General features: G+C 41.0%; 1 protein-coding gene across 1 annotated transcript in view; it reads right to left on the reverse strand.

The window, feature by feature from the left end:
• Positions 1 to 15,412, reverse strand: part of LOC126397597 (activin receptor type-2B-like) — a 109,445-nt gene that overhangs the window by 10,696 nt on the left and 83,337 nt on the right. Inside the window, exons 5-7 of the mRNA XM_050056497.1 lie at positions 11,249 to 11,392; positions 10,997 to 11,140; positions 10,336 to 10,484 (exon numbers count right to left, since the gene is read on the reverse strand). Of these exons, the coding sequence (XP_049912454.1) occupies positions 10,336 to 10,484; positions 10,997 to 11,140; positions 11,249 to 11,392 (437 nt within the window). The remainder of the gene's footprint in view (positions 1 to 10,335; positions 10,485 to 10,996; positions 11,141 to 11,248; positions 11,393 to 15,412) is intronic.

Below are 15,412 nucleotides of genomic sequence, written 5' to 3' on the forward strand. Positions count from 1 at the left end.
AGGGAAATTCGGTCCCGGGATCACGGCACAAGGGATGAGGCAGACTTGGGAGCGCATTGCCCGACAAATCAATGTGTCGTTCCCTCTCCTTTTATGCACAAGCGATGAGTGTGAGAAGCGCTGGTACGTGCTGCAATACAAAGCAGGCGTTATTGCGTTACTACGCTGGGTGGGAAAAGTAAGCTCATCCCTGATGAGGTCAACCACAAACATTATCCCTGCACGTTCAAGCCGGTAGCGTCTCATTAAATCACTGTCATTCAATATACGGAGAATATCTCTCCTTCCTCTCTGTCTTTCCGCCATCTTCTCTGTTTAAGACACTCTTAGGCTTCTTAAAAGTCCTCCTCCCTCCTCTTAACAGTTTGTCACCTTAGGAGCTCTCTTAAGGCCTAAGATGCTTTGTGAATAACTTTTATCTTACCAAGGGAAAATTCTAAGAAAAATCTTAGAATTCCTTGAATTCTAAGATTTTTCTTAGAATGACGTCACTAAGAGCTACTTTTAGTCTTAGGATTCTTTGTGAATATGGGCCCTGAACTTGGTGCTGCTTGTGTTGTCACTCGATCATTTGAGAAACAATAAGAGGTTCAATTCAGTAAAGAATCTGATTTGGCACTTTGATGACTCCATAGTTTCTTCATCTTTGTGCTTTTTGTACTTTTTGTACAAACTCCTTGTGCCGTTTTCCTACCCTCCTATCCACCTTATTCCTAGCCTCCAAGATGCTTTGCATGCTGGGCATGACTTTTGGCACTGAACCGTAACCAGCATTTTTCAATGGTAATGGTACATAACGGTGCACTAATTCTCTTTCGTAGAGCATTTGGGAAGTAAACATGTAGAAAACACCACCTGCTACACTTCAGATGGGATAACATGATCATACTTCTATCATCTTTGACAGCCATCTCAAAGCATTGGTTGTTTCTTTTTTAACCGGAGCATGTTAATGATTAGCTTGCTTTGCTACATTAACATAGTGATAAATTTAAGAGAGCCCTAGCTAGCTTAGGGTAAACATTTACTCCCTCTAAAGGTTATTTATTATTTTATATAGACACGAAAACATTCAGCAAACATTTAACATAATTCAGTATTAATTTTAGCACCATGTTAAGTGAATAAACATGATGTTTACCAGCTATTGCTCCACTTGTCTGCCTTAAAGACACAGTTTACACATTTTTATAACTGCTGATTTATCAGTTCTACTGAATAAAACATGACTCTGAAATTAGCAGCAGACTTCAGTAAAATCTGTAATATTCAATTCAGTAAGGGACAGTACATTTTATTTTCCAAGATGGGACAATCCAGTATTAACATTATACAGTACGGGGGGCAATCTATTCTCCTCCATAGGTTGACGGTGGAGACTGTGTTGCTGGTTACAGTCAGGAGCAATCCCTTTTTGTTCTGGCTCCATGTTTAACACACTATTGTTGAAGCCTCAAAATTAATCTTAGTTAGTGTCGTTACAGACACGGACCGAACAACAGGTCCCAGAGCTCATTTTAGAGAATGCTAATTTATTGTTAAATATCCAATAAAATCAATGCAGTATTTACTAAACTGAAAGCGAATTACTACTGAAAACAACCGCCATTGGCTTTTAGCCACTAAGACCAACCATGGAAAGTCAATGTGATTAAATAGTTTACTGCCACTTCCACTCTCTAAAGAAGTTGCACCCATAATAATTTCTACAGTAGTACCCTCAGGAATAAAGTAATAGGCATTAAACCACTGAACCAATAAAGCATTTTAAAGATGTTTTGTGTTGATTTCTATATTATTATTATATTCATTTCCATGTTTGCATGTTTGACAGAGAATCGGAAAGCCAATCAGAGCCAGCTTTGCTCAATGAGGTTTCCTCATCTAAAATGACTGAGAACAGTTTCGACAGACCTTTAAAGTTTGAGCAGCAAGGTGAAGCTACATGACCTTAAGGGAGACCTATTATGCTTTTCTCTATTTTCAGTCATATAATGTTTCAGTGTCAGGTGTTCATATTAAACATGGCCAAAGTTTCACATAATGACTTAAATTTCACTTATGCTTATGTAAGTAATCCCTGTGAGTAAAAACCTCAGCTGGTGACGGATTCCTTTAATGGTTATCATCTGCTCCAGGCATGCTACGGTTAGTGTCTACATACACTGATACATACACCTACATGCTAACATCAGGTAAACATGTGATCTTGGTTGCTGATGTTGATTTCAGATCATATTCCTGCTGGAACATTTCACGGAAGAAAGTGACTCTATTCTCTATTACAGCCATTCCCCGGCTGCAAAGACACAGATCCAGAAGACCAGGAAAATTTTCAGACTTTCTCAGGAGGGTGAATATAGGTGTTCCTGTATGGCAGTATGAGGAGAATGAAGTGTTTTTTAAACACTCAGTATTTTTATTTAAGTGCTGATACACCTTCATTAAAGTTTCATTGGTGTATCCAGTTTATGTGTTTGACCATGTAAACACCCTATCCAGTTGACAGAAACTGGGATCAGACGTTTAATAGTGCTAAGGTCGATAAAAGCAAAAGTGGATTCATTTTAAGCCACGGTTGAATTATTTTAAGTGCAACAGTTACAGGATTTGAGAATGTCAGATTACAAAATTGCCAGTTTGTTTTATAAACATAACTGCACCTGCACAAATAGAATGCAGTAATCAGTAACCGGGATGCTAGTAACCTGATTTCTCTGTGCTCATGTAAACACCATATCCAAAAAAAGGACGGAGCAGGATGTCATTCCTGAGGAGACTCAGATCGTTTGGTGTCTTGGTGACATATTTTGTTTGAGTGTGGTGCACAGAGCCCTGACCTTAACCCCATCCAACACCTTTGGGATAACCTAGAATGCCAACTGAAAGCCTGGCACTTTCGCCCAGCATCAGTGTTGGACCTTACTAATGGTCCAACATTAGAGAGTTCCTCGTTTGAAGTCTGAGTGGAGCCGACTTGTGAAGCAACCTGTAGCAACTTAGCTTGGTTTGCTAAGCTAATGGCTACATCCAGCCCTCCCGATGAAAACCAGCAACTCGTTAAGAAAAACAGGATCATTGCCAACCTCAAGGAAGACATCCGAAGGCTGTCAGCGGAACTCAAGTCCCAATCTGAGCTGCTGACAAACACCCTGGACGTGGCTCACGAGCAGTCTCTACAGATCTCCTCGTTAAAAGCTGCTCTTCAGGACACAGTAGCCTGGAATCCTACCTCCTCTCCTCTGCAGCCCAGCAGTTCAACGCCCCGTCGTAAGCCGCAATGGTCGGAGGTGGTGTTAAGGAGCAAAAAAAGGACCTCACTCGGCGTCAGTCTCTCATCCTACCTCAGCCTTTCCAACAGATCTGAGCCTCTGTCATCGCGGGTCGAAGCGCCGGACTCTGATGAGCAAAGGATGATGCAGCCCGTCCCACGTCTCCCCAGTCCGGGAGTCATCCTCTGCCGGCAGCTCCCCTCCCGGCAGCTCCCCTCCCGGCTGACAGCTGGCAGCCTCCCCGCGTGGACAGCTCTGTGTCCCCCCTTGCACACACCACGGAAACAGAGCGGCAACAGAGGAAACAGAGTCGCTTAACTCATAAAGGTGAGACTATGAAACTGAGCAATAACAAAGTTAATGGGTCACAAGCCAGTGCCAGGCCAAGAGCCAGAGAGCATTCTGCCAAAAACAAAGCTAAGAGGATAGACACTATTCTGATTGGGGATTTTATAACGAGGCAGGTGGAAATGGCCAGGACTGAAAATCTAACTGTGAATAACACATCAGTCAGAGAGGTGGCAGCTATGCTACTAGACATCATGTCTACACAGCCACATATTAAGAAGATTGTTATTCATGCTGGCTCATTTGACATCCTCACGAATAAATCTGGGTCTGAGACCCTAAAGAAAGACTTTTTGTTTTTATTGGAAACACTTAAAAAACTTCACTCAGGAGTGTCTTTCATCTCTGGACCTATCCCAACACTTGGCAGAGGTTGCGAGTCTTTCAGCAGACTCCTTGGCTTAAGCACCTGGCTGTCATCAGCCTGCCTCGAGCAACAGGTTGGATTTATTGACAATTTTAATATTTTTTGGAACATAAAAAGCTGCTTCATGCCAGACGGGATTCACCCAAACAACCTTGGCTCCAGACATCTTGGCTGCAACATACGTCACGCCATCGAGTCATCTTATCAGAACATATATGCACTGATAAGCAGGAAGGTCAGCACACAGGGAGCAGACAGACAGACAGTTACTGCTCCCAAAACAACAACCGCCTCCCATGATGATGATGTCACGGTCTGCGACTCTGTCTTCCACATTACAAGAAACCTGCAGAGATTGTCTCTGTCCCAGCAAGAATGTCAAGAAAAGAAGAGATAGGACAGTCACCATGCCGCTTTCCCCCTTATGCCGGCAATTTCACTCAGCCGGCGGCGTGGCAAAAATAAAAACAACTGCAGAAAATCAAGGACGGTCAACCCATCAAATCTGATATATATCTCATGTCAATGACAGTCTGTCTCTAAACTTATGCCAGATAACGTTTCACAACTAGCACTTCTAAATATCAGGTCTCTGGCTGGCAAATCCTTCTTAATCAATCATTTTATTAACAAGCACAAACTTGATTTTATGTTTTTAACTGAAACTTGGGTAGGTCAGGAAAATAGTGCAGCAGTTTTAATTGAGACAACCCCTCCAAATTTTAGTTTCTTTAGTGAAGCAAGAATACATAAGAGAGGAGGCGGAGTTGCCACTCTGTTCAAGGACAGCTTCCAGTGTAAGCAAATGTTTTATGGTCAATTTGACTCCTTTGAATATGTTGCCACTCAGTTAAAATCCCCCTGTCGAGCAATTTTAGTGACCATCTACAGACCCCCCAAATATGATGCAAGGTTTTTTGATGAGTTTGCCAAATTGCTGTCTATTGTGTGCATGGATTTTGACTGTGTTGTTTTAGTGGGAGATTTTAACATTCATGTTGATAATCTTACAGATGGGTGTGCTAAGGAACTGTTAAATATTCTGGATAACTTTGGGCTTTCTCAGCATGTCACAGAACCAACACATAACAGAGGACACATATTAGATCTAATTATTTCCAAAGGTCTTAATATCTCTGAGGTTGTGGTGAACGATGTCGCTTTATCTGACCATTACTGTGTTTCATTCAAAATGACCACCCTTGCTAATCCTATGAAAAGTGAAGCAGAGGTGATCAGAAAGCGTTATATAAATGATAACACCTGTGCATTATTCACCCTGGGTTTTACACCATCACAAACCCTGCCCTCAGCTCTAGTTGATGACCTTGTAAGCAGTTTTAGTTCCAATGTTATGACTGTTATTGATTCTATCGCCCCAATTAAGACCAAAGTTATGTCAGGTAGGAAAAAGGCACCCTGGAGAAACGCCACACTGGTTAAAGAATACAAAAGAGTATGTAGACAAGCTGAACGCAGGTGGCGAAAAAACAAACTCCAGGTATATTACGACATTTATAAAGAGAGTCTTCACAACTATAACCAGGAACTGAAGAATGCAAGGCAATCATATTTTTCAGAGATTATCAATAGAAACAGTAATAATGCCCGCACACTTTTTTCTGTAGTGGACAGACTGACCAACCCCACAGCATCACTCCCTCCTGAACTACTGTCTAACAAGTCATGTAATGACTTTGCAGCCTTCTTCACAAACAAAATATTACAGATAAGACAGGCAGTGTGCAGCTCCAGCTCAGGAATGATAACACTTGTGCCTTCCTGTCCTCCGGTTAATCTAGGACATTTTAGCCTCCTAGATTACACAACTCTAACAGAAACGGTTTCAAAATTAAAGCCCACAACATGCTGCCTTGATATTCTGCCTTCAAACTTTTTTAAAACCATTTTTAACTGCATAGCTCCAGATGTACTGCAGATAATAAATACTTCTCTTAAAGCAGGCCAGTTTCCCCAGGCCTTGAAAACTGCAGTAATAAAACCTCTCCTAAAAAAATCAAATCTGGACGCCACAACAATTAGTAACTATAGGCCAATATCAAATCTGCCATTTTTGGGGAAAATCATTGAAAGGGTTGTCTTTCAGCAAATCCATACTTTTATGATGCAAAACAATCTTTTTAACACATTTCAGTCTGGATTTCGGCCACATCACAGCACTGAGACTGTACTTATCAAAGTCTTAAATGATATTCATCAGAATAATGATGCATGCAAATCCTCTGTCCTGGTATTACTAGATCTCAGTGCTGCATTTGATACAGTTGATCATAATATACTACTTAGCAGATTGGAAAAGTGGGTGGGACTCACCGGCACTGTGCTACAATGGTTCAAATCTTACTTACAAGATAGGGACTTTTTTGTGTCAATTGGTAACCATGAATCTGAGCGAACTACGATCACATGTGGGGTTCCTCAAGGGTCCATTCTCGGACCACTTCTATTCAACATCTATATGCTACCCCTAGCCCAGATTATGGAACATCACAACATCTCCTATCATACGTATGCCGACGACACACAACTCTATATCTCAGTGTCATCACACGACTACAGTCCCTTACTCTCATTGAGTAACTGTATTCATCAAATCAATGACTGGATGTGCCAGAATTTTCTCCAGCTAAATCCAGAAAAGACAGAGGTATTAATTTTTGGCCCTAGAAATGAAAGGGCAAAGATCAGCGCCCACCTTGGCTCTATGTCATTGACAGCTACAAATCAAGCCAGAAATCTTGGTGTTATTATTGACTCAGACCTGAACTTCAACAGCCATTTAAAGTTTATTACTAAATCTGCCTATTACCACCTGAAAAATATAGCTAGAATTAAGGGGTTTCTGTCTAAACAAGACATGGAAAAACTTATTCATGCATTCATTTTTAGTAGGTTGGATTATTGCAATGGCTTATTTACAGGCCTTAACAAAAAATCAATCAGACAGCTGCAGCTGATTCAGAACGCTGCCGCCAGAGTCCTTACAAACACCAGGAAACTGGACCATATTACACCGGTCATTAAATCGCTACACTGGCTTCCTGTGAGTCAAAGAATAGATTTTAAAATCTTACTGCTGGTCTACAAAGCCCTAAATGGTCTCGGACCAAAATACATGCTTGATCTACTGGTTCCCTACGAAGCATCCAGACCCCTTAGGTCATCTGGAACAGGTTTGTTGTGTGTTCCAAGAACAAGAACCAAGCAAGGTGAGGCAGCATTCAGTTATTATGCTCCTCACCTGTGGAACAAACTTCCTGTAGATCTGAGGTCTGCTCAAACTGTCAGCTCCTTTAAATCAGGGCTAAAAACACTATTGTTTACTGAAGCGTACTCTTAGATTAAATACTTACCTGCTGTATTCTACTGCCCGTACTTTTTAACTACACACTGCTGATTTATGCCTTTTATTATTCTACTTCTTTTCTTATCCTGACTGTTCTATTTGGGTTTATTGTTAAATCGGCTGCAAATGTCAGAGATTTCAGGGCTGAGGACTGAGTCCGGGCTGAAATCTCCAATAGGAGAGGTTTCAGAGTCTAAGGAATTAAGAGATTGGGCTGTCGGCATCCCTGCGGGGGGTGACCGGGAAGTCTGAGTCAGCTGCTGTGACTCGACACTGGGGGACACACTGTGAATTCAGATCTAGAAGGGAGACGTCCTGTGATGGATCTTTAGAGTTCATTTCAATCTGAATAAGACCAGTGTGTGGAACCTGTGTCCGGCAGGACGGTAAGACTCTGAGTGAAGGACTCAAGAGCACATAGTGGGTGCGCATTGGGTGTATTATTGTGATAATCACTCATTAAAAACAGACCCAACCATAGGTTGGGCTGTCGGCATCCCTGCGGGGGGTGATCGGGAAGTCTGAGTCAGCAACTGCTGTGACTCGACACTGGGGAGCATGCTGTGAATTCAGATCTAGAAGGGAGACGTCCTGTGATGAATCTTTAGAGTTCATTACGATCTGAATAAGACCAATGTGTGGAACCTGTGTCCGGCGGGACGGTAAGACTCTGAGTGAAGGACTCAAGAGCAAATAGTGGGCGCGCATTGGGTGTATTATTAAGGGAGATGTCCTATACACTCATTAAAAAACAGACCCGACCAACCAGATTCAAGCTGGTTCAGAGCCAGGGACAAGAGATCCTAGCTGAAATCTCTGACAGAGCCGGTTTTTGAAATTAAACTTAAACTTAAATGTTGTCTAAGAGCACTTTTTGGTGGCAAGGAGTAGCAGGAGTGATATAGGCCATCACGGCCTGGACCCTTGGACGTATAGCTTAGGCAGCTATACAAATGTTCTATAGTTTGTTAACGATAATGACTGTGTATGCAGTGCTCTTAGATGCAATGTATTGAGGCTGTTTTTATTTTATGTTACTGTATTTTATTATTATCACTATCATTCTCAATTTCTATTTCCCTTTTTAATCGACTGTTTTTATTGTTTTAAATTGTGTCTTGTTGCTTTTAATGTCTCTGTAAAGCACTTTGAATTACCTTGTGTTGAATTGTGCTATACAAATAAACTTGCCTTGCCTTGCCTTGCCTTTAGTGGGCCCCTCAAGACCTTCTACCAGTCTATGGTTGCCAGTGCACTCTTCTTTGCTGTAGTGTGCTGGTGGGGTTAAGACTGGTGAGGTCAACAGGCTAAACAAGCTTGTGAGGAAAGCCCGCTCTATGGTGTGACTGGACCTGGACAGTCTGGAGACAGTGGCTGAGAGGAGGGTGAAGGACAAAATCTGTGCAATCCTGGACAATCCTTCTCACCCCCTGCACGACGAGCTGTGGCTGATGGGCAGCTCATTCAGCCAGTGGATGATCCCATCCAGGTGCAGTACTGAATGATTCAGGCACTCCTTTGTTCCCATCGTCATCAGACTGTACAACAGCGGTTTGGCTTAAGCTACATCTAGCTCTGAACAGACCTATATTGCATTTGTCCAATAATGACACTTTATCTGCCACCTGTCACTTTATTTCAACACTTTGTGTGCCATTTTTTTGTCACTTTATTCATCTGATGTAGCAATTTTATTGATGTAGCAATTTTATTTTATCTTTTATTTATCCATTATTATCTTTAATTTTTATTTTTATTTTTTCTCTTTAATCTTATTCTATTTAACCTCTTGCACTCCACTCCCATTTTTTTAGCGAAAAACGCCTAAAATGACATACCCAAATTCAAATGACTGTAGCTTCTGAACCGCTCTGACTACATGCATGCATGAGGTCTTGCCAGAAAGCAAACTCTCTGAAGTTTCTTGTCAAAGTGTTAGAAACACTCTAGGAGATACAGAGACAGAGTAATGGGCCTCTGAAGTCAGTAAAAAGCTGAAGATTTTGCCTAAAATAAAATAAAAAAATGATTTTCAGGATGAATAACTGTCTGTGGCTTCATCTGAGCCGGTAAATGACACTGTGGGGCTGTAGGCACACTATCAATGAACATTTGTTTCAAGTTTGAAGAAAATTGCTCAGAGTATGACCATTCTACAGTGTTTTTCCATGAAAAGATCCAGGCGGAGATCCAAATGACAGAGCACTCACTCTGCTTCAAAACAGTACTATCAGTGATCAAACAACACTCAGCCAGCTTCAAACATTGTACCTTATTGAAATCAGGTGTGATTATGATAGCTGGTGTTGTTTATGACAGAAACACCATAATATATCACCAAATAAAGCCATATGAAATGTGAAAGTTGTGATCCCACTTTCTAGGCGGCATATCTCAGCCAAAAATAGTGGTAGGAGTGAGATCTCATCTTTTATAAACCAGCTATGTATTCCCCGGACGGCTCGGCATGAGATCGCGAGTAATCCTTTAACTTTTCCCCTCGAAAAACGGCATGACATGACTTGTCACCACTCATCGCGATTATGGACTTTGTGTATTTAGGCTGCTCTGGTGCGAAAACCATAAGGAATAAAAGAAAAACGATGCACGGATTCAGGAAGCCGAGAGCTCCCTGAATCCGGTGATATCACACATCACATGGTTTGATGACGTATACGCCTGTGAGATCCCATTTAACAGAGGAGGGAGGGAGCGCGGACGTTGGTGTCCGAACGGAGTCAATGTCCTTTGTTTTTGTCTTATGCTGCTGTGATACTTGAATTTCCCCCTGGGGGATCAATAAAGTATATCTTATCTTATCTTATCTTAAAATATGATCATAACCAGGAAAAGCCTCAACGGTTTATTCGTGTACATCTAAATGCACAATGCAACTAGAAACCCAAAATAAAAGTATGAGCCTGAAAATGAGCGGAACAGGCTCTCTTTAACGTTACTTTAATGATCTATTGGTGGCAGACCTGTGGGCAATGGCTGGTTTGGGTCCCTCTCCTTTTTGTCGGGGGATGTCTTCATGAAGGTAAGCCAGGCCGCACGCCATCGACTTGGCTATGTGACACAGCTCGGACCAGCTAACAATGTTTCCCTTCAGGAAGTCTGACAGTGAGCCCTGCAAAGACACAAACAGGAGTTCATTCAAAAACAAGTCGCTTCCGTCTCTAACGGAATCGTAAAAACCTGATTTTCTTACAAGCCATATAAAACCTTCCAGAGCAGTAAGAATAATTCAACCTGTTTCTACGCAACACAAATCAGCTTCAATCCTTCAGACATCACAAACTCTAACAGAGATCTCACAGTTTCAACAGATTCCAGATTAAAAGTGGGGAAATATGTCCAAAGGAAGGCGTCAGACATGCAGATATCCAACTGATGAAACAATGCAGCCATTGAAACATTTCACCCAGTCTGTACTCTGCAACCAATACAAAATCTCTGATGTCAGAGTGACCCTGAACGCATCAACAGGATGGTGAGTTTTAATCACAGTCATTGCTGCTTTTGATGATTACAGAATTTTGACAAGTGAATAAACACCAGTCAGATATTTTACAACTTAAGCCATAACAGAGTTAAGGCTGCCTCCCTCCTCCTCCTCATCCTCCTCCCTCTCTTCCTCACCCTCTCATGGAACTCGGTGATGAGCCACAGCTCGGCCTCCAGGTGACTCCCTCGTTTCTCTGCAGCGATGTACCTCAGGATGTTCTCATGCCTCATACCTGGAGTAAGGAACACGTCCCTTTCGTTCTGCCATGACTCCTTATTCTGTTAGGGAGAGGGACAACAGCAGGACAAGGAGGAAGGGGAGATGTGAAATAGTTTCAGGATATCAAAACAACGCACACATCAGTAAGAAAAAGGCTGAGTCTGAACCTGGATGGGGAAAATCTTGACAGCCACGTATTCGTTCATCATCTGGGCCTTCCAGACGCAGCCAAAGCGTCCCCTGGCCTTCACCTCCAGCAGCTGCAGAGGTTTGAGACCCAGCAAGGGGGAGGCGGGAGGAGGACCGGGATCCTAGAGGACACAGAGAGGAGAGCGGGGTTTTAATTCATAACTAAGATTACAAAATTAAATGCAGAATATCAGAAGGAACAGCTGGAACAGCAGGAATGATATATGAAAATTTACTTTGATTCTGCTGCATTTAATGAAGTAATGTACAATTACTTCAAAAGACCAAATCATCATAATTTACTGATGATTAGAGAATATGATCAGGATGTTTTGTTTTCTTTGTAATGTAAGATATTTACTTTTAACATCCAATCTATTTTTAAGCAACTTTTAAATATTATTATGAATGTATGAACAGAAACTGTTTCTAAATTAAAACAAAGTGGAGACATAAGAATACATTCTCTGGTAGAGATAAATGGTGAAACAATGCTTGGAATTAAATGTTCGACTGATTTAAAAAGCAACAATCAATTAAATTAATGTGTCTGAAATGAACAAAATACATAATAAAAATCTCACATACATTTCTATATTATTATTATTATTAGTAGTAGTAGTAGCAGTAGTAGTATTAGTAGAAGTAGCAGTAGCAGCAGTAGTAGTGATATTGAAGCTCCACTACAGTGCCACCAGAGGAAGCTATTACACTATGTTTTCAATGTGTGAGTGTAAGACTGTGTCTGGTTATATTTTTTACTATCTTCTATCTTTTCAAGAAACTACTTTGAATTGTAAACTTTTAACATGTGGATACTTTATCCCTCCAATGGTGGAATGTATCAAAGTACATCTACACACGTGCATCACCCAAGTGACAACATGGCGGCAGGTGTTTGCCACGGTCAGGCAGGCACCGTTGTCTCACCTTCCCTATTATCATCTGGGGAACTCTTTATCACTAAGATCAAGATAAAGTTCTCATCCTGGTTACTTTGCCTGGTCAATATTAAAACTCAAGAGCTATCATACGTTTCAATTTTGATCCTGTACCTGCTAATAGTTGCGGTCCTACCCTTGTGGGGAAGTTAGTGTGCTGAGTACTTGAGATCACCCCGTCAATTTGAGACATTTGATCCGCAGTTTGCTGTTCTCCAACCTCGTCTTGATTCATGGAGTCATTACATCTTACTCCGCGGTGCTGAACAACGGGCGAGCTTCTACCAAACAACGTCAACCAGGCCATGTTGCTCGGAATGGAGTCCCCCCTCCCGGCAATGGACAGCTTGTCACGTTTCTCTGTACTATTCTCCTGCTCTGTGGAGATGTCCACCTTAATCCAGGGCCTGGAGACTACCAGCCTTCTGGAGATGATAGCCTCCAAACCATACCAGTAGCTGGAGATTATCAAGAAGACGGAATCGGACGCACACCTGTGGTGCGCGGACCTGCTGTGTTTTCTGAGCCCGTGTTTCTTCACCCCTCTGGCGGAGAGCGACTTGGCATTGCTACGGCACAAGGTAGGAACTGCACATAAAGTGGATAAGGATATATGTGGAATGCTAACTGCTGGTCTGCTGACCTCCTCAATTAATAGGCTACGCCACACACCATCAGCGCCACAACCAAAAAACAGCAGAAAACTAAAATGTTTCAAACTGTAAATCATGTGAAAGTGCTCTGGGACCCGAAACTAAAACCGAAGGGGATTTTTGGTAGACACTTAAATATAAGGAGTATTGTGTCAAAGATGGAACAACATGAAAAATTATTGTTGGACTCTAACCTTGATTATTCGTGTCTCTCTGAAATGTGGTTAACCCCAACAACTCCATCCAGTGTTTTTAGTAGCCTATCCCAGGTTACAGCATCTATAGACGAGATTGTAAACACGGCAAGGGTGGAGGTGTTATGATCTATGTTAAAGAGGGCATTCAGTGTAAACAAATTGATTTGCAAAATGATACTCGCAGTTGTCAAGGAAGTGGTATAGGGCTCAAAATAAAATGCAAGAGAAGAAATATATTTTATTTATTCCAAAGAAAGACTCAGAGCAATTTGAGAATGAAATTAGACAAACCAAATGGGGAAGTACAATTAATGGTAAACATTGTGAGCAGGCCTGTGATGACTTAATATCCACATTTAAGCAAGTCTTATCCAAATTTACAAAAACAATGCCTCAGAAACAAAATAGAAAACAGACCCCGCCATGGTTTAATGACAATTTATGGCACTTAATGAAGAAAAGATTTAAAAAATCCTTAAAAACTGGATTGGAAACTGATCGTTTGATATTTAAAAGCCTCAGAAATAAAGTTACGGGGCAGCTTTGGAAGGCTAAAGCTTCTTTCTGTTTTTGAGATAATAAGACCGGCAAAAGGGAATACAAAAATGTTATGGAAAAGTATTGATAAACTCACAGGAAAAGAGTGCCTCAAGAGTGAACCTTTGGAACTTAAGTCAAATGGGATTATACAAGATAATAGTTTGACTGTTGCAAATAGTTTTAATGAATATTTTATCAACTCTGTATCAGAAATGAGTAGCAACTCTACAGAAACTCAGCTCCCATTGAATTTAATAAGTGAAGTAAATGCACTGAATTTTAATCATACAGATGAGGCAAAGGTAAATATAATTCTTTCCTCATTATCCAATTCAAAGGCAAAATATATTTGGAGACTTGATACTGTTCTTAAAAAATATAAAGATGATTTAACGATGCCTGTCACTAGTATTGTAAACCTGTCACTGAACGAAAGCATATTCCCTAGCAGTCTGAAGATGGCCATTGTAACTCCTGTATACAAAGCAGGTGACAGACAGGAGGTAAGCAACTACAGGCCAATCAGTATACTTCCTGCCATTTCGAAAGTTGTTGAAAAGGTCGTTGTTGAACAACTAGTAGCTCACCTAAATAAAGAAAATCTACTCCATCCCATGCAATTTGGGTTTAGACCTAACCATTCTACTGACACGGCGTGTTGCTACTTCCTTGAAGTCATTAAGGCTAACCTCGAAAAAGGAGGGGTGGTGGGTGCTGTATTTCTTGACCTGCGTAAGGCTTTTGATACAGTTAATCACTCAGTACTACTCTCCAAATTGTCTAAATTCAAACTCTGTCAACGTACTGAATTGGATTCAAATCAAGACAGTATCACCATTGTGAAATTCTTGTTAAATATAAAATGTTAAGTTTTGATAATTTAATTCGGTACTCAGATATTCGTTCAGTGCATAAAATAATCTATAATGCTGCTCCTCCACCACTGAAGAGCTTTGTTCAACTCCGCTCTGAGCAAACTAGCAGAACCTCCAGGTCTGCTTCAGGGGGAGATTGTAGCGTTCCTAAATGAGGCTCCGCCTTTGCACAATCTGCTTTTTCTTCTAAAGCCATTAAAGAATGGAATAAGCTCCCTGTCAATCTTAAAACCTGCACGGACATCCGTGTTTTCTCTCGTGAAGCTAAAAAATGGATTTTAAGTTATCAGTCTTGTCAGCATTTATTTTACATTTTTGACTGTTTTTGTGACTTTGGACACATGTGCTCCATGTTTTGATATTTGTATACTGTCTTGTCTTTACTCAGCGTACTATTGTGACTGAGTGTGTGTGTGTGCATGTGTGTGTGTGTGGGACCTTCCAGTGTGGGTATTCTATTGGTTGTTTGTGGAGATGATGATGGATTTTGTCCTGTGTTTTATTGTCTTTGTTCACCTGCCCAGGGACTACAGATGGAAAGTAGCTAGAAGCTAAATCTGGTACAAAACATCTTTTTTCTTCGTGAGATTAATGCATTTTGTGCACTGTCCCTGTTACAAATAAATTTAATAAACTAAACTAAACTAAACTCAGAGGTGGAAAGAGTACTGAAAATTTGTACTCAAGTACAAGTTCTGTTACATTGCTTAAATTGTACTCAACTACAAGTAAAAGTACTGGTGTTTAAAAAATACTTAAGTAAAAGTACAAAGTACTCTTCTCAAAAACTACTCAGAGTATTAATAACTTTTAACCGATGGATGTTTTATTGCGTCGTCAATAGCAGGCATTCGATTCAATTCACCTGTATAAAATATCAAAAACAGCTCACCTTATACAGTGAAATTACTGCAATGATATGCCTATTATGAGGCA

This window comes from Epinephelus moara, chromosome 11 (genome assembly GCF_006386435.1).
Source record: "Epinephelus moara isolate mb chromosome 11, YSFRI_EMoa_1.0, whole genome shotgun sequence".
NCBI classification, from domain to species: domain Eukaryota; kingdom Metazoa; phylum Chordata; class Actinopteri; order Perciformes; family Serranidae; genus Epinephelus; species Epinephelus moara.